General features: G+C 45.6%; 1 protein-coding gene across 2 annotated transcripts in view; it reads right to left on the bottom strand.

Moving 5' to 3' along the window:
- The window catches only part of IGFBP7 (insulin like growth factor binding protein 7), an 81673-nt gene that overhangs the window by 53035 nt on the left and 7868 nt on the right, over positions 1-20770 (bottom strand). The window contains exon 2 of one of the 2 annotated variants that reach the window (XM_048847165.2): positions 19470-19538. The exons of the other annotated variant lie outside the window; for it this stretch is intronic. Within the exon in view, the coding sequence (XP_048703122.2) occupies positions 19470-19538 (69 nt within the window). The remainder of the gene's footprint in view (positions 1-19469; positions 19539-20770) is intronic. 2 annotated transcript variants of the gene reach the window in all.

Here is a 20770-nt window from a genome sequence, read left to right on the forward strand (position 1 = left end):
CTAGGAGGTGAAAAAGAACAGTCCTAACATGGGAAAAAACTACTGTATTTTTAATCATCTAGAATTGGGAAAAATGACTAAAGTAATTTTTTTTTTAATTAAAAGAGCATGCATCTGGAATGAGAGCCTCTTGCAAGATTCAGTCCAATAAGAACAAAGCCATCTAGAGTTTTAAAGATTAATCAATGCTGGAATTTAGCACAGACATGCCAAGAGAACACTAGCAGGTGCTGTAGTAGTGATAAACAAAAGCCTACATTCCATAGGGACCATCCCTAGGAACCTTAACTTGTGCTTTGCACAGGAGTGGGTTTAAAAAAAAATCCTTGGCATAGCATTGTCTATGGCTAAATTCAGATGGAACGCTCCAGCAATTATATATTTATGTAGCTCTTATTTATCTTTAAACTGACCTACAGGAACTTGAAAAGTTTATCTTTGTTTCATTCCAGAGCTAGCACTAAGAAATGTGGAAGTGAAGCACTTTGTAGCAGCAAAAAAAAAAAAAAAAAAAAAAAAAAAAAAATGACTGGAGTGAAGGGGCTAGGCATTGAAGGGAGTTTCAATCCCATGGTATATAGTTCATTTGAACATTAGCCCAGTGAGCCAAGATCCTCTACTAACCAGTGCATGCATTTATTAAGGTCTGGCTGTGAGCTCAGCATTGAACACACAAACATAAATGAGACCAGCCTGCCCCCAGGACTATGAACTGGGCCAAAGAGTTCATACATCTATGTGTTATGTGGGCTGCATCCAAAACATATATACTACATGTATGGCCCTGAGGATGTCACATGGGCCACAGCTGTACACTGATTGGGCCGCAAGCAGCCTGTGGGTTGAGAACCACTGGTTTAGCCAACGTACTGTGTAGAAGTAACTTACTGCACTTCTTGCTTTTGTTAGAGCTTCTTTCCCCATCCTGGTTTCACACTACATTTTTCTTTCCTTTAATAGATCATGGTGCACCTTTCCCAGAGTTGCCATCAGTGTCTGTTTTCTCCATGCTCTCTTTCTCCCTTCACCTCCTTTATCTCCCGTTCTTTTCCCTCTCTGCGTTCTCTACCTCTTCCCCTATATGGTCTCTTTTCTTCTCCCCATTCTCCCTGCTGCTTCTCTCTCATACTGTTCTCTATTACCTAACTTACCCCATCACTCTCTCCCCCTTGTTTACCTCCATCGACCCCCAAAACAAACCTACTAGCCAAAGACCACTATGAAAAGTAGGGGGGCAACAGCAGGAGAGAACCCAGCCACACCCTCCTTGAACTGCTGAGAGAGAGAGGATGGTGCTGGGATTCTTGGTAGGGTGCTGTCCCTGGAATCTGTTTGGGGAATCCGTCTTTAGCATCCACCTCTAGCTAGTACTTGAGATGGCTGGTCTCCCTCCCTATTTCCCTGGAGCTCCTGGGAGAATATGAAGGAAAAATATGGAGAAGTGAGGCAGAAAGATTTGAAGGAGTGACATGAGGATCAGGAAATAACGAAAGCCTAGATGCCTAGGGGAAGAGGTGTGCAGGGCCTCGGAGGGGAGGACGGCTGTGCTACATGAATGAATGACCTCCTGCCCAATAGCAATGGTCCTCTATTCCTGCAAGGACTTCCAAAGATCTCCACTAGTCCCTTCATCCCATGAGACCCTGTACTGCAGAAACCTTGCTGTCTAGACCAGTTCTGTCCTGGTATGGATAACAATGATTAGCCTTGCTCAGAGCAAACAGAATTCCAGTGATGAGGAGTATGGGGAAGCAGTTGTGTGCGGACGCATGGTGTCACAAGCATGCTAGGACACTGCAACACCAAGATTTCCTGTGTAGGCATGGCCTGAGGATGCAAAGTGCCAAAAGCATATAATCTTTACTGTAGGGGCAGGTCATACTTCCTCTGCAGCTCCCTTAGCCTGTACCTACCTGGAATAGCAAAGCACAACTTTCATGCCTTGAGAAAGCACAGCAGAGTGCTTCCTTTAGCTCAGAATGTAGGCTGCTTTTATTTACCCATGTCCTACTTGATTTTAATCCTCACATTAAATCGTAGAGTATCAGGGTTGGAAGGGACCTCAGGAGGTCATCTAGTCCAACCCCCTGCTCAAAGCAGGACCAACCCCCAACTAAATCATCCCAGCCAGGGATTTGTCAAGCCTGACCTTAAAAACCTCTAAGGAAGGAGATTCCACCACCTCCCTAGGTAACGCATTCCAGAGCTTCACCACCCTCCTAGTGAAAAAGTTTTTCCTAATATCCAGCCTAAACCTCCCCCACAGCAACTTGAGACCATTACTCCTTGTTCTGTTATCTGTTACCACTGAGAACAGTCTAGATCCATCCTCTTTGAAACCCTCTTTCAGGTAGTTGAAAGCAGCTATCAAATCCCCCTTTATTCTTCTCTTCTGCAGACTAAATAATCCCAGTTCCCTCAGCCTCTCCTCATAAATCATGTGCTCCAGCCCCCTAATCATTTTTGTTGCTCTTCGCTGGACTCTTTCCAATTTTTTCATGGACTCTTTCCAATTTTTCCACATCCTTCCTGCAGTGTGGGGCCCAAAACTGGACACAGTACTCCAGATGAGGCCTCACCAATGCCGAATAGAGGGGATTGCTCACATCCCTCAATCTGCTTGCAATGCTCCTACTTATACAGCCCAAAATACCATTAGCCTTCTTGGCAACAAGGGCAGACTGTTGACTCATCTCCAGCTTCTCATCCACTGTAACCCCTTTTCTGCAGAACTGCTGCATAGCCGCTCGGTCCCTAGTCTGTAGCAGAGCATGGGATTCTTCCATCCTAAATGCGGGATTCTGCACTTGTCCTTGTTGAACCTCATCAGATTTCTTTTGGCCCAATCCTCTAATTTGTCTAGGTCCCTCTGTATCCTATCCTTATCTTCCAGCATATCTACCACTCCTCCCAGTTTCGTGTCATCTGCAAATTTGCTGAGGGTGCAATCCACACCATCCTCCAGATCGCTAATGAAGATATTGAACAAAACCGGACTCAGAACTGACCCTTGGGGCACTCCGCTTGATACCGGCTTCCCACTAGACATGGAGGCATTGATCACTACCTGTTGAGCCCAATAATCTAGCCAGCTTTCTATCCAGTTTATAGTACATTCATCCAGCCCATACTTCTTTAACTTGCTGGCAAGAATACTGTGGGAGACCGTATCAAAAGCTTTGCTAAAGTCCTGGAATAACACATCCACTGCTTTCCCCTCATCCACAGGACCAGTTATCTAGTCATAGAAGGTAATTAGGTTAGTCAGGCATTACTTGTCCTTGGTGAATCCATGCTGACTGTTCCTGATCACTTTCCTCTCCTCTAAGTGCTTCAGAATTGATTCCTTGAGGACCTGCTCCATGATTTTTCCAGGGACTGAGGTGAGGCTGACTGGCCTGTAGTTCCGCGGATCCTCCTTCTTCCCTTTTTTAAAGATGGGCACTACATTAGACTTTTTCCAGTCATCCGGCACCTCCTGCGATCACCATGAGTTTGTCATCACTGTGCTGCCCAGTGCAGTAGTCTGGGAGCTGACCTTGTTCATGAAGACAGAGGCAAAAAAAGCATTGAGTACATTAGCTTTTTCCACATCCTCTGTCAATAGGTTGCCTCCTGTGGAAGTATAACATTGTATAAGGGGACATGCTGGATACATTGTATACGAGAGGGCATGCCAAAACATGTTACAAAGTATCTGAGGGAGCACACGTAGGGACAGTTAGCTTTTGAATGGAGAAGCAATTAAGATAGAGCCAGCACGTCTAAGAAGCAGGCATCAGAATGGAAGGTGTGAAGGGCAATTAGTTAAGTTAACTGGAAGCTGTTAAAGGAGATTGTTAAGGGTGGCAGGTAATTGAAGATACGTGACTGGTCTCAGGGATCTCGAAGGGTGGTGACTAAAATCTTTTTCTTCTTTTGTCTGTAACTTCTCTGTAACTTGTTCTCCAAAAAACTGTATAAATTAAAAGACACAAGCCCCACTCGGGGGGCTCACTTCTAAATGTATTAGCAGAGCAGCTTTGCTAATAAAACAGAGTGGTCTGATAAATTGTGAGTCTGAGTCAAACTTTGACAATTTGGAGGTTCTACCGAGATGGCAAGCGGCTTCACTGAGGCTGTGTGATCCCTGACTGCCTTGCAGGACGATCGTGGCAGCCGGCGCCTGGATGCTTAGTCCAAGCAATCCTCCACAAGACAGAAAGGTACACAGCAGCAGCACAGTCTACGCCATTGAACTTGTTGGTTCCCACTCTGTTCGGGTAGGGGTCTTTGGATCCAGCTTCTGGAATCAGACGTCTCAGGTAATTATTATTTTTGTGCTTTAACCGGTTTGAGGACTGTCTTGTCTTTGTGTCTATCCGTCTTCCCCGTGGTGTGTGTGTGAATCTGGGAGCCATCTCTGTCCGGAGACTGGCTGACCAAGGGGTCCCCGTCCCCACGGTCTGAATAAGTGGAATCTGCACAGCTGCAGCCACACCACGCTTTGGGTATAACCCCTGGTGTGAAAGTAAGGGCAGTTGAGGCAGTAGCCTGTGGGCTCCTTTCTGTGTGTTGCACCGGGTACCGCTCTGCTGAGTCCGAATTTCCTTCTTGTGTGAGTGCTGTGTGAAGTCCTCCTGGATGGGTAATCAGAATTCTAAGGTAGAACAGTTCCCTAAGGGAACTCCAGCTTATTTTATGTGTTTTAGGAGAGGTCCGGACTCTTGTAGGTTTCTTGAAAAATGGTCCAAATTAGCTCTAGAGAACCCCAAATTACAGTGGCCACTGTTAGGTTCTTGGGACAAGGATTGAGTGGATGCTTTAAAAAGCAAACTCATCCTCCCAAAAACCAAATTGGAGAGAGGAGAAGTAGACTGCTTCATGCAATGGTGGGAAGAGGCAAATCGTAGATGGACTGAGTCAAAACTCACCTCTCTTAAAAATTCTATCAAAAAAACTAACAGTTCAATTGGATGCAGTCTCTCCCACCAATAGTCGGAGCGCTCCCCTTTGCCCAGTCCTGTGCAATGATCCGGATCAAACCCGACCCCCACCATACTCCTGCGCAAATAAGAAATCAGAAAAGGAAAAATCTTCAGTGACTACAGATAATGAAAGTGAAGAAGATACCCTCATTGGCCTCGCAGCTCTGCAAAATATTATGAAGAAGAAATCCAAAGCAGACTGCAAAGATTCTCTTGACATCTCTTCTTGGAAAAGAGAACCTGATGGGAGGTTAATGAGAGACTCTGATCAAACTGTTGTGGCACCCTTATGAGTCCTTAAGATGGGAGAAAGTGAGTCCATATGGGATTATAATCCCTGGACTCGTACAGAACTTTTATCTATAGTTAAAAGTTTTCCCAAACCACAGGAAAACTCTGTCAAATTTGCTGAGGAGTTTCTGTTAATCTGTGAAACCTATGAACCCTCTGAGACAGATCTCCTCCAACTGTGTAAATTGTTAGCTCCTGCTAGTTATTATGAAAAATAATTGGCTGCTGCAGACTGGCCAGCTGAGGCATGCCACTCAACCATAAAAAGTACTGGCCCAGATTCAGCATACAGAGACCGGTGTATGGCTCTTTGGAAGCGCCTGCATCAAGCCATTCCCAAAGTGTGGTCTCCTAAAACAAACTGGACAGCAATACGTTGCTGTTAGCAAGGGCAAGGAGAAAGCCCAGGCGACTATAGGTCCCGGCTAACTGATATTTTCCTACAACATTCAGGAATACAAGAGCCCGATGTAAATGGGCAGGGGGCCTTGGCACATGCATTTGTTGATGGTCTTCTCCCTGCCACAGGCAGCATGTTAAAACGAATAAGTGTGGGATGGGAAACTGAAACCATGGACAAATTGCTGGCAGTAGCAGAGCATTGCCACCGCACTTTAAAAGGAAAGGAGGAACAGTCCTCCCAAAAGTTAATGGCTCTGCAGATACAGCATTATTCAGGACTAAGCAGACCACACCGGTCACAGGGACGGGGTTGCGGAAGGGGGTGGGGGGCTGGATTAACTGGGGTTTGTAACTACTGTAAACAGCCTGGACACTGGAAAAAAGAGTGTCCAAGACGACCTAATAATTGTATGGGAAATCAAGTGAACCCCCCGCTGGTTCCTCCAGCTGATCCCCAACCCTATTTTTCACCCCAACAATGACGGGATGCTGGGGAACCTCACAAAGTTTTAGCTCCCTTATTACCTCTGTCCCCTACTGGAGAATGTGTCCTGACTGTAAATGATCTCTCTCTCCCTTTCCTTGTTGATACTGGAGCTTCTCTTTCTACAATCCGCACCACTGACTTGCCTGAGGTTCCCCGATCTGGAAAATCTGTGTCTGCTGTTGGCATTACAGGGATCCCTACCTCTTTTCCCCTCTCAAAACCTTTGTCTGTTCAGGTCGGTCCCCTCTCTGAGGAGCATGCATTCCTCCTCTCTGATTCCACCCCTGCAAACCTTCTGGGACGGGACTTGCTATGCAAACTTGGCTGTTCTATTTACTGCTCCCCAGATGGTGTCTATCTGCAAATCCCTCAGTCTTCCTTATGTGATTCTGCAGCCTCCCTGCTGTCTGAAACTTCCCTCTCCACTCCGGTCCCTTGCTGTCCCTTAACTCCGTCCCTAGAGCACCTAATCTCTCAGGTTCCTTCCTCCCTATGGCCATCTCACCCATCTGAAGTGGGTCGATTAAATACTGACCCAGTTCGGATTACTGTAGACAATTCCAAACCTCTGCCTCGCCTGTCTCAGTATCCTTTGAATCCTGAGGCAGAGGCTGGGATTGCTCCAGTTATATCTGCATTAAAAGAACAAGGAATTATTGTCCCTTGTTCCAGCCCCTGTAACACCCCTATCCTCCCAGTTCAAAAGGCTGATGGTAAATCGTGGCGATTTGTTCAAGACCTTCGAGCTATTAACCGTATTGTCATACCTTCTTTTCCAGTGGTTCCTAACCCTGCTACAATACTAGCGTCTATTCCTCCAAATGCAACCCAGTTTACTGTTGTAGATTTGTGCTCCGCTTTCTTCTCTGTCCCAGTTCACTCTGAATCCCAGTATCTCTTTGCCTTCTCCTACAAGGGTCAGCAATATACATGGACTACCCTTCCCCAGGGGTACACAGAGAGTCCATCCTATTTTTCTCAAGCCCTAGCCAGGAATCTCGCTGATCTGGTTTTCCCATCAGGATCCACACTGATCCAATATGTGGATGACTTACTCCTGTGCTCCCCCTCTCTGTCTGCCTCAGAAACTGATTCACTAACACTTCTCACAGCTTTAGCAAACAAGGGTCATAAGGCTTCTTGCACAAAATTGCAGCTCTGCCAAACCTCTGTCACATACCTAGGCTTCCTTCTCTCCCAGGGCTCCCGTACACTCTATCCAGCCCGGGTACAAGCCATCCTTAGCTTTCCCCAGCCTTGCTCTCCACGCCAGGTCAGAAAATTCTTAGGCATGACAGGGTTCTGTAGGCAATGGATTCCCCAATATGCTTCTCTGGCTAAACCACTCCAAGAACTCACTCAATCCTCTGTACCTAACCCCATGCCATGGCCACTTGAAGCAAATGCTGCTTTCATCTCCCTTAAGCAGAATTTAGCCTCTGCCCCCGCCTTAGGGTTACCTAACTATGACAAACCTTTTACCCTTTTCTGTCACGAACAATCTGTTTGTGCCCTCGGGGTTCTTACTCAGGAGCACGGTGACAGAAATCGCCCGGTGGCTTATTTTTCTGCAACCTTGGACCCTGTAGCCCAGGGTTTACCCCCTTGCCTACGCACTGTAGCTGCTGCAGTGCGCCTGGTCGAGATGTCTGAGTCCCTTGTCCTCCACTCTCCTCTCACTCTCATGGTTCCCCATTCTGTGGAAACTCTCCTTCTGCAACGCAACACTGCTCACCTCTCCTCTGCTCGCCTCACTAGGTATGAACTTTTGCTGCTTTCAGCCTCACATATCACAATGAAGTGCTGCTCCCAGTTAAACCCTGCTACCCTCCTTCCTTTACCTAGTGATGGTGAACCCCATGACTGCCTTGCAACTGTCTCCGCTATCACTGTCCCGTGCCCCGACCTTTCAGATGTACCTCTCCCTAACTCTGACCTGGTATTATTCACTGATGGGTCCTGTTATAGAAATGACCAAGGCCACCTTCTTGCAGGGTACGCTGTGGTCTCTCTCTCTGAGACCATAGAAGCTGCGCCCTTACCCTCTGTGACCTCTGCCCAGGTGGCTGAACTGATTGCTCTAACCCGGGCTTGCTTTCTAGCCGAGGGGCTCTCTGCCACTATTTTTACTGATTCTCGGTATGCCTTTGGGGTTGTGCATGACTTTGGCACCCTCTGGCAGGCTCGAGGTTTTCTTACCTCAACTGGTACCCCTATCAAGAATGGCCCCTACATTGCCGCCCTCCTGTATGCAGTTTTACTACCGTCTGCCTTGGCAATTGTTAAGTGTACTGGCCACTCAGCGGCAGACACCGAGGTGGCAAAAGGTAATGCACTTGCTGCTGCTGCTGCAAAACATGCCGCCACTATAAAACCTTCACCAGAGGCGTTTCTTGGTCCCCTCTCTGTCTCTGTAATGCCGCCATCCCTGTCTCATCTCGCTCAGCTCCAGGATTCTGCCCCAGAAACAGAGAAAGACTCCTGGAGTGCTTTGGGTTGCTCTTTGCATTCTGATTTCCTTTGGCGATCACCCACCGGTACCTTTGTAGCCCCCCTCTCACTCTACCCGTCTCTAGCCGCCCTGCTACATGGTGTTTCGCATGTTGGCAAGGAGGGGATGGTCTCTGCTATGAGTAAGGCGGGGTGGTGGGCTCCCCATTTCAGCTCCTTTGCAACCCGCCACTGTGCCGCTTGTGTTACTTGTCAAAGCCACAATGTAGGCAAATCTGTAAAAGTAACACAAGGATTCCGGGGTTTGCCTCAACTTGATTTTGTACAAATGCCAAAGTGTCAGAAATATGAATTCATTTTAGTTATAATATGTCTGTTTTCGGGTTGGATTGAAGCCTTTCCCTGTTGCAAAGCTGATTCATTGTCCGTTGCAAAATGTCTGTTAAACCACATTATCCCTACCAAGGGAATTCCTGCCACTTTGTCTAGTGACCGGGGAACACATTTTACTGGAAAAATTGTTCAACATCTAAACCAGGTATTACATGTCACCCACCCGTTGCACTGCCCTTACCATCCACAGAGTGCAGGGGCAATTGAAAGGCAAAATGGTGTGCTTAAAAATAAGCTGGCAAAAATCTGTAATTCCACAGGGTTAAACTGGCCAGCTGCTTTACCACTGGCCCTTATGGAAATTCGGTCATCCCCATCCCTGAGACACAAATTGAGTCCATTTGAAATCATCATGGGACGCCCTTTGTGAACAATGGCTACTATTACCCCAGCCCCAGACCTAAACCTAACTCACAGCACGCTCCTCCAGTACTGCAAAGGGTTAATGCAAGCTGTGAGCTCTTCCATTTGCAGGTGCGAGCAGCTTGGCCGACGGAATGCACCTCTGCTGCCTGTCACACTCTTGAGCCTGGTGATTGGGTCTGCCTGCGGCACCACCTTCGGAAGCACGCCTTGGAACCCCGGTGGAAGGGTCCATACCAGATACTGCTCACCACCCAGACAGCAGTGAAATTATCCGGCATCGCTGCATGGATCCACGCCTCACAGTGCAAGCCAGCGCCACCTCAAGGGGACCAAGCTCCTCTGCAAGACCACGCAGAACCAGCTTCAACCCCAGAAGATAAAGAGGAACAGCCTGCAATACCTTACAATCTGCGCTCTTGTAAGGGTTGCGAGAAGCAGAGGGTAAGCAGACAGCAGGACCCAACAAACAAGAAGCAGTAGTGAGCCTAGCGCCTGCTGCCTGGTGGACGTAAAACCATGACTGCAGTTCCCTCGAAAGGGGTTGTCGGAACTAGAAAGGGTCCTGCTTCCAACATGTGTCCTTTGAGAAGCTTAATCCTCAGCTACTGTGTCCCGAGGGTCTGGGGAATCCAGAGTGACAGTGACAATTCTTTCATCCAACAACAGGTGCAGATAGCCCAGATCCTGAATATTTCTAATTGCTGGGTCTTCAGCCACATCCCAGCTTACTCACAAGCTAGTATCCCCACCATGGCAATCCCTTTGAATTCCTCAGAGCTTGCTGGAGAACCCTATCCACTTAAAAGGACATGGAAGGAAAATGACACTTGGGGGCTGGGAAAAACATATGTTCCTAAACTTATAAGTGTAGTGAAAGGAAAGGGCCACTGGTGCTGGGTGTGTAATGGGACAGGGCTGAATCTAGGGAGGAGCAGCTGTCTCCAATACATCGTGTCCCATGGTGTATGGGACTATTCAAACAAGGTTGGAGAATGGCGAACCGGGTATGGAAAGATAAACTTCCTCTCAACGTGGGATCAAACCAAAGATTCAATCTCTTGCTCCCCCTACAGCCTCCCTGAGAAAAACAGCACCATCTACAAATGTCATGTGAATGCTACCTCTTCTCCGAGTGAAAATCATCCTGTGCCCTTTGGGGGATACTATTCCTCCTTCGTAAATTCTTACATGTCAAAGGGTTGCAGTCAACCCTTCCCAGCTTTAATGGGACATCATTGGGTTTGTGGGGAAAATGCTTACACTGTGTTACCAGCAAATTGGTCAGGTATCTGTTATCCTGCTCAGCTTTTCCCACAATTCCGGGTGCTTCAATCCCTCCCACGAAATCGCCTCCGTAATTTCAGACGAAAAAGGAGGGACTTGCCAGATGCTAAATGGTATGTGGATAACATAAGCCCCCTAACTTGGGAAGAAGCTGTTGGCATTTCTTTAGTCCCAGTAGGGGAGGTAATCCACCATGCAAAAAGGCTTTTAAGGTTACAAGCAGTGGTTGAGATCATGGCCAATGAAACAGGAGAGAGCTTAAAAGCTCTAGCCAAAGAACCAGGAGCGGTCCGACAAGTGGCCCTCCAAAACCGTCGGGCATTAGATATAATACTGGCAGCCAAAGGAGGGACCTGTGCTCTAACTGGAACAGAATGCTGTGTATACATACCTGATAATACTAATGAGGTAATAAATCGTGCTAGCCATCTGGAGCAAATTGCATACCTTCCCCACGAAGAACCAAGTTCCTTGTGGAAATGGATAAGTAACTTATTCAATTTCTCTAGTCTGGGAAACTGGTTGTTTCAAGGAATCCTGACTATCCTATTTGGAATTCTAATAATCCTTGTGTGTTTTCAATTGATTTCTTGTTGTATCCAAAACTGCACAAGACACACCATCCATCAGGTTACCCCTAACCAGAGTGCTAATCTAATGTTGTTTAAATGTCACCAGTGAAAGTAATGAAAAAGAACGATTGATGTATGGAATCCAGTAAGTCATTGGTCATGGGCATAGCCTTGACCAAAAGGGGGGATTGTGGAAGTATATCATTGTATAAGGGGACATGCTGGATACATTGTATATGAGAGGGCATGCCAAAACATGTTACAAAGTATCTGAGCACACGTAGGGACAGTTAGCTTTTGAATGGAGAAGCAATTAAGATAGAGCCAGCACGTCTAAGAAGCAGGCATCAGAATGGAAGGTGTGAAGGGCAATTAGTTAAGTTAACTGGAAGCTGTTAAAGGAGATTGTTAAGGGTGGCAGGTAATTGAAGATACGTGACTGGTCTCAGGGATCTCGAAGGGTGGTGACTAAAATCTTTTTCTTCTTTTGTCTGTAACTTCTCTGTAACTTGTTCTCCAAAAAACTGTATAAATTAAAAGACACAAGCCCCACTCGGGGGGGCTCACTTCTAAATGTATTAGCAGAGCAGCTTTGCTAATAAAACAGAGTGGTCTGATAAATTGTGAGTCTGAGTCAAACTTTGACATTCCCTCATTCAGTAAGAGGCCCACACTTTCCTTGACCTTCTTGTTGCTAACATACCTGAAGAAACCATTCTGTCTGTTCTCTTACCCCAGGAAAGGCATGTTTTCTACAGAAGAAAGAAGTTTGCTTTTCTATGTATGGACAATCTACATGTAGGAGCCCTGATTCTCATCTCACTGACATAAATCAGGTGTGATTCTGTTCAGGCTGCACAGCTGTAAAACCACAGCCAGCCAGATCAGAATCAAGCCCTGTATGAGACAGAAACAGCTGTTTAGCTATATTATTGAACTGTGTCCCCTTCACAGGCCCTACATATTTCCCCTTCATAAAGAAAAATAAATGCAACCTCTGTTTAAATATTTACAAGTGACTTAAAATACAATAGCTCTGAAGTCATTTTCTTTATTAGTCACATCCTTCTTAGTTATTCAGTTTCTGGGCTGATTCCTGCAAGGTGCTGTGCATCTGCTGTGAGGGGCTGAGCCCTGGGAGCTCCCAGAGACAAGAAATAACCTCAATGGGAGCAGCAGCACAGGGGCTCAGACACTGTTGTCCATTTCAGAAGAAAGATGTGGAGAGATTTTAAAAAGCTCCCTGCTATTTAATGCTTTTTGGAAGCACAGGTACACCTTCTATCTGCTAGCCAGCTAGGGTGGAATTCAGGACTTATTAAAGGACTCAGATGGGGCCCAAGGACATTGTGTTAGCACTGTACACTCATACTGACGTGGTTACCTGGTATTTTCATTAGTCCAAAATCATAGAAATGGAGAACTGAATTTATCAGCATAATGCTCTAGTTTTGCTTCTCATCATGAGCAAGTCCTCTGAAATTGCAGCACTCACATTCTGAATGCAAACGATTATTGTGCTTTGAGTCAAAAAGGGCACATTACTTGATAAAAATGTTTTAAAGGATGACAAGAGCAGAGGTCCCAAAGATTACATATTTCTAGCTGGGTGTTTGGCAAGCATAAATTGGTAAAAAGTCTCTCTGTAATCAAACGAACCCCTGAGATGTTATCCTTTTTATCTTTCTCCACAGTATTCATAGTTTATTAGAAAACTGCACATGTTCATTAATGGCAAAACAGCATATTTCTTCTGATGACTGAAAAGAGTTGGTGTGTGTTACTCCAGATTTATTTTAAAAAGTCAGTGCTTAGTTTTACTAGCTCTTCTGTCTTTGGGAGAAAGAGTTTTAAATATAATTAAAGACATATAATGAAAAAAATGCCTTCCCTTCCCTGCTCAAGTCCAAAACCTCACACTTTATTCCTATCACAATCTCATTAATTAGTTGTTTGCTTGGCTTTTATCAGCACAGGACCAGAATATCAGAAGTACTCAGCCCCCACAACCGGGGTCAGATTGTCATAAAAGCTCAGCTCCCATTTCTACTCAAAGGGAGCTGCTGAGCCCCTTTGGAAAAATGGCCCATAATGTCAGGGTCAATGTACATGGCACAGATTGAGGCAACTCCTTTACACAGAGCGCAAATGTCTTGCAACTCCCCACAAAGCAACAAAGGTTTGTGTGGTCCCACTGACTTTAAGAGGACTCCTGGTGTGATTGATGCAATCAGGCTTTGGCCCTCCCTGAGCAATGATTTACTGGCGGCTAGGGATGGCTAGTCCCCGTTTCAATGAAATAACCCAGCGGTTCTCAAACTGTGGGTTGTGACCCCATTTTAATGGGGTCGTCAGGACTGGCTTAGACTTGCTGGGGCCTGGGGCCAAAGCCCAAGCCCCACCATTGGGGCCAAAGCTGAAGCCTGAGGGCTTCAACCCTGGGCACTGGGGCTCAGATTACAGGCCCCCTGCCTGGGACTAAAGCCCTTGAGCTTTGACTTTAGCGTCCCCCCACACACACCTGGGGGCAGGGCTTGGGCAGGCTAAGGCTTCGGTCCTCCCTCCTGGGGTTGTACAGTAATTTTTGTTGTCAGAAGGGAGTCACGGTGTGATGAAGTTTGAGAACCGCTGAAATAACCAATGGAAGAGCTGTCATGGTATCTGATGGGAAAGAGAGAAGGGCCCACCTTTTTGATAGCAAGTATATTTGCATGGTGCCATCCATCTCGGAGTGAAAACAGCTCCATAAGAGAAATTATGAAAATGAGTAAAAGCTATTAGTGTTTTCTGACTGTTTATTAGCTGGGAGCTGGACTCTGCTCTGTCTCACTGCGTATTATACCAGCCTAACTCAGTGTTACCTGACCCCAAGTGCATTGATAAGAAGGAATTACTGCTGCCTGCCTAGTTCATGTTTCAGAGTAACAGCCGTGTTAGTCAGTATTTGCAAAAAGAAAAGGAGTACTTGTGGCACCTTAGAGACTAACCAATTTATTTGAGCATAAGCTTTCGTGAGCTACAGCTCACTTCATCGGATGCATACTGTGGAGAGACCTTCTACACTTTCCACAGTATGCATCCGATGAAGTGAGCTGTAGCTCACGAAAGCTTATGCTCAGATAAATTGGTTAGTCTCTAAGGTGCCACAAGTACTCCTTTTCTTTTTGCCTAGTTCATATAATTTCAAAGCATGGGGCAGAGGCGAGCATTTATTTTGCCCCAAAATGTGCTCATGGCTGGTGAGGACTAATACCATGCAGTGGTATGACAGTATATTCTTACAGTATATTAGAGAGCAGGAATTAGGGCATGATCCTGCACCTATTAAAATAAATGAGAAAACTCCCACAGAAGTCCTTCATTGGATCCTTCATTGGATGTTTGCACTTCTGCCCCATCACAGTTTCAGTCTACGGCTGCTACCATGCACAGATTGGAATAGCAGGGGGACAGCAGAAGCATGGAGAAGAGGAGAGACACAACATAGGGATACGAACCCTCACAGTATCAATTGCAAGATGTCTCAGAGCGCAGCGACAGCAAACACAGCTCTAGCTGTGCTATTCTATTCAGCCAAGCAGCGAGTGACTTTGAAGCATGGCACACAAAGCGTTATTCTGATGAAGCAAGAGCAGTGTTGAATCCTGGGTGGCTAGGCTAGTGGGTGATTTTAGATTATCTTTGTGAATGATGACTCACTGGGCTGTCATTAGCATTAATACCTAGTGGGGTTCTGTCACACAGCTGTGCGAGGACTTCAATTCTGCCATGTCTTTGAGGGACAATCTTGTTCCTCACAAACATTTCCAGTTTCATTTGACTTAAAAACAGGAAACTTCAGTCTCTCTGGAAATACATTTTCTATACAATGTAGCTACTTTAGCACAAAGACTACAACTCATCAGACAACTACTGGACATTGTTGCACTACAAACTTCAGATTACAGCATTTTAGAAAACAAGCAACACAGAGACATAATCCCAAGTACAAGGTCAGGGAAAATTATACAGACTCAAGTGTTGATGCTTTCCTTTCGTTGTCCAAGAAGTAAGAAAATGTCAAAGTCCTCCCCAGTTGTTGGAAGGTATCTCACTGTAAGCAAAAGCTTCAGTTATAGCTGCAATACACACAACACCGATGAATATGGAAAGTTCAACTGGGCATGTATTTTGTCAACTTTGTCAACTAGCATTTTAATGAACTTTTATTCCCTTAGAAATAAATCCACAGTGAAAATATGTGCATCTTAAAAACTATTTTGCATGTTAAATCTTATGTAACCCTCTCAATAATAAGATTCCAAGCTATTTTACCAGGTCTGCAAATAATCTCTTGTGAAATCCTGCCTAAGTATTCAAGTGGCATTGCCCATGCACTTCAAGCACTGAATATTCTGATAGATTCTATTGTGTAAATTGATCTTTATCACAAAAAAGATCCAACCATGTAGCAAAAATGGAAGTGCATTTGTGAAATTTTCTTCTGCTGTGGTTATAAAGGGTACTCAGCATCTCCACATACAAGGAGTATTCAAAGGCAAAGATGCAAGAAATTCAAACAGTATTTGCTTTGGCATGTTTGGGGAAGTAATTTAATCTTCTTACCATGCTTGTACTGTTTTGAGTAAAGTAAAGGCTGACCCTGCATCAACCCGTATGGCAAGCAGACGGGAACACACACCCTTTAAATGCCCACTGGGGAGCATAAAACGCAAACCCTGTTAAATACAAGCAGGGTCCCAAATCCTGCCACCATTAGCACATATGGTTAGTTCCTCCTCCCCCAGTGCCGGAGGAAAAATGGGGTGTGGTGTGGAAGTAGAGTAGATGAGGGTGAGCTTCCTCATCCTGGAGGCTAAGTATGGTGCACAGTGGGCATTCTATTTAAACTCTATTGGCCCTGCCCACTGGCAGGGGTAACAGGAGATGGGCACCTGAGTGAGTACTGCTGGCACTTGCTCTGGTGGCATCACTTTCTCTCACACATCTCCCCGCAAGACCTAGTTTTTACCCAACGCAGGTGGACATTCGCTCAGAATGTATCATTTGTTCTAAATGAGTGTTTAGCAACACAGGGGTCTCCTACTGTATCTGCTGCTCTTCCAGTCCCTTCACCTCTATCTCTACCTCAGATTAAAACTCTTCCTTCTCACTTTATGGCTCTACAGAGCTTTCCCCAGCTTACATCTCCACCTTTGCCTTCCCTTGCCCTTCTGCCTACACTTCCTCCTCTAATGCCACTAGTTTAGTTTTTAAATGCTATGTAGATTTAAACAAAATAGGAAAAAATAAATCCCAAATTCCATTTAAAAATAAAATCAATCAACATCTACTGCAGTAAACATGTTTCAGAGTGGTAGCCGTGTTCGTCTGTATCAGCAAAAAGAACGAGGAGAACTTGTGGCACCTTAGAGACTAACAAATTTATTTGAACATAAGCTTTCATGGGCTAAAACCCACTTCATTGGATGCATGCAGTGGAAAATACAGTAGGAAGATAGATATACACAGAGAACATGAAAAAATGGGTGTTGCCATACCCACTATAACAAGAGTGATCAGTTAAGGTGAGCTATTATCAGAAAGGCTCCTGCTGATAATAGCTCACCTTAACTGATCACTCTCGTTATAGTGGGTATGGCAACACCCATTTTTTCATGTTCTCTGTGTATATCTATCTTCCTACTGTATTTTCCACTGCATGCATCCAATGAAGTGGGTTTTAGCCCATAAAAGCATATGTTCAAATAAATTTGTTAGTCTCTAAGGTGCCACAAGTACTTCTCGTTCTTTTTGTAGTAAACATGTTTTTCTGGACTGCTACTCTCTGAGATTTCCAAAAAGTTTTCACATGCTGACAGCTTTATGAAATATGTGGCATGACTACAACGTTTCAGTAAATGAACAAACAAGCAGAAGCAGTGAGACACAATAGTGTTCAGTCTGCCGTAATGAAGATGCCTGAACTTTTGCACCACTCCTTCCTGTGGAAAATATACACAGCAACAAGTGCTTAGAAGGGTTTAGAAGTTGTCATACAAATAATTTACCATAAAGGGACTGTGTCTGGCCTAGTTCCTTAGCTGCCCAGAGACTCCCACCCAGCTTTACAAGAATACTGGGATATTGGAAAGGCAAAGATTTTGCCCTTTCGTGACCCCCAATCACCATTACATCTGGTCTTCTCTCTGCCATTTGAAAAAAAATCAACATCAAATATATATATTTTAAATCAGGAAGATTATATGTCTCCTTTCTTTAGAGAAATGTGAACAATTTCTACAGGCTTATCAGGACAGGACACACCTCTCTGTTGCTCCTCTTATTATCTCAAAATCACTGTCATGATTGCAACATTGTGAACATTCCACCTACCCCACCTGCAGCCCCAGTCTCACCAATGCACCTGAGGGCTAGAGAAACATTCCCAGAAGCCTCCATATCAGACAGCCATGAGCTTAAGCCCATCACAAACACCCCTTGGCGAGATGCACATCTTGCCTCCAGGGGGAGACCAGCAATCCATTCAGCAGAAAGGTCAGCCTACTGAGGAAGTACCAAGGAACGGCTATCGCAGCACCACAGTTGAAAGGACAACAAACTCTCCTCCCATCATCCATGACAACTAATAACAGCCATTCATTCTGTCCCCATGACTGCAATGTAAATGAAAACCATGTAAAGGCTCCTGCAGAGGCATGACTAGGCTCAGTGAGGCTAGTGATCCATCCTCAGACATAGTTTTTAAGCTAAAAGATCATGCACAACTAGCCATTTAATAACAGCAGCCATGGATGTGCACCAATTTGGCCACTTCCTTAAGGGTCATCTTTGTCCTTTTATCTCCTGCAGCAGACTGGCCAGCTCCACTGTCTGTGCCAGCTATTGGCCTTTACCTCCTCAGCAACATCAGAGGGCCAATAGCTGGCATGAACAGCTCCCCCGCTACCTGTAGGCTGTGGTCCTTCTTCAGTTCCTCCCTGGGTGACTGATGTGTGGTCACCCACGTCTGGAGGCTATAGGGACTTTGGGTGACATTCACCCCAGTGCAGAAGCCCCACACAAGGACTAGGCATCAATTCAGCCCTCTTTTGAGGTATTAAGTGGGACATGATTGGTGTACAAGTCTATGCTGACCCCTGGCAGCAGGGTGAATTTCTCCCTTTCCCAAGCATGTTCAGAGGAGTCCCTCAGCATCTTTCTCAAGTGCCCAGTTACCATACTGACAGTCCAGAAACTGGGCACCATCCTGGGGAGGAACGATGCTGTGGAAAGCCTTATGAGAAATGTTCAATTGATGCTGACCAGAGATGAATCTCCCCTTTCCTCCTTCTCCAAGCACAGTAAACAGCTCAGGTGGCTGCAGAGCACTGGAGGTCCATAGGGCTCCCATATGACCTCACAGAACATGGTGATCGTAGCTGATAACAAGCCCTGATGGGTGAAAGCCTGCATACTCCAAGTGTAATGGAAACAAAGCATGGCTCAGCAGTTAGGGCACTGACTTGAGAGATCCAGGTTCAATTCCCTGCTCTACCACAGGCTTCCTGTGTGTTCTTGGACAAGTCATTTAGGCCCAGAGCCCCACTGATAGTTAGGCACCTAAATACCATTGGGGATCTGGGCCTTAATCTCTCCATGCCTCCATTTCCCCATATGTAAAATGGGGATAATAATACAACAGGGGTATTGTGAAGATCGGTACATTAATGTTCATAAGACACTTGGATATGGCAATAGGGACCATATAAGTTGCTTAGCTGGAACGTTTTCTCGAAATCCCTGGCTGACTATCCAAACCTCACAGACCCACCACATTTAAAGTTCTGGGTGCCTTAGAATTTCTTGTTTAAGATCCTGAGTGAGTACAGGAGAATATAAACAGTTTACAACTGAGCACAATCACCTGCTGCAACTGCCTGATAAAACTGTAATCTCAACATCATCTTCCAAATCCATTCACTTAAACCAAGTTATCAACAGAAAGTTCTTCCAGAACTGTCAGAGCCAGTTTCACTGTTGCCCTATGACTCCTTTGTACCCACCAAGCAGCCATATCAACTCCCCCAGCATAGGAGCCCCTTGGCATTATATGGAGAATAGGTCTGTCCTTCCGCACACAGTAGTTCTGTTCATTGTAGCAGGGGTACAAGGTAGGGTAGTCCTGAGGTACCCTGTCACAGGGTCTCTGCAGGCTTTCTCCCTCTTGAACCTGTGCCCTGTGTTTAGGCTGGTATAATAAAGAATCTTCCATGCCTTCTTGTGCTGGATCATCCAAGCGTCTGTATTTACAGTTTTCAGAATAGCAGCCGTGGTAGTCTGTATCTGCAAAAAGAAAAAGGAGTACTTGTGGCACCTTAGAGACTAACAAAATTTATTTGAGTGTAAGCTTTCGTGAGCTACAGCTCACTTCATCAGATGCATGCAGAAAATACAGTGGGGAGATTTTATATACTCAGAACGTGAAACAATGTGTGTTACCATACACATTGTAACAAGAGTGATCAGGTAAGGTGAGCTATTACCAGCGGGGGGGGGGGGGGGGGAGGGGACCTTTTGTAGTGATAATCAAGGTGGGCCATTTCCAGCAATTGACAAGAACGTGTGAGGAACAGTGGGGGGGGGGGGGGGAATAAACATGAGGAAATAGTTTTACTTTGTGTAATGACACATCTATTCCCAGTCTTTATTCAAGCCTAAGTTAAACTGTATCCAGTTTGCAAATTAATTCCAATTCCTGACAGCAGGAATGTCTGGCTATGTAGACTCCCTCCTCAGGCCCTACACTACCAACACTCCCAGCTATCTTCGAGACACCACTGACTTCCTGAGGAAACTACAAGCCATCGGTGATCTTCCTGAAAACACCATCCTGGCCACTATGGATGTACAAGCCCTCTACACCAACATTCCACACAAGATGGACTACAAGTCGTCAGGAACAGTATCCCCGATAATGTCACGGCAAACCTGGTGGCTGAACTTTGTGACTTTGTCCTCACCCATAACTATTTCACATTTGGGGAGAACGTACACCTTCAAATCAGTGGCACTACTATGGGTACCCGCATGGCCCCACAGTATGCCAACATTTTTATGGCTGATTTAGAACAACGCTTCCTCAGCTCTCGTCCCCTAATCTACTTGCGCTACATTGGGTCCAGCTGATGAAGATGTCATCATAGAAAAGAAGCCCCTGAGGAATTCCACCATGATTTCAACAATTTCCATCCCACCGTCAACCTCAGCCTTGGCCAGTCCACACAAGAGATCCACTTCCTGGACACTACGGTGCTAATAAGTGATGGTCACATAAACACCACCCTATACCGGAAACCTACTGACCGCTATGCTTACCTACATGCCTCCAGCTTTCATCCAGACTACACCACATGATCCATTGTCTACAGCCAAGCTCTACGATACAACCACATTTGCTCCAACCCCTCAGACAGAGGCAAACACCTACAAGATCACTATCAAGCATTCTTACAACTACAATACCCACCTGCTGAAGTGAAGAAACAGATTGACAGAGCCGGAAGAGTACCCAGAAG

The sequence above is a fragment of the Caretta caretta genome, chromosome 4, assembly GCF_965140235.1.
Source record: "Caretta caretta isolate rCarCar2 chromosome 4, rCarCar1.hap1, whole genome shotgun sequence".
Classification (NCBI taxonomy): Eukaryota; Metazoa; Chordata; order Testudines; family Cheloniidae; genus Caretta; species Caretta caretta.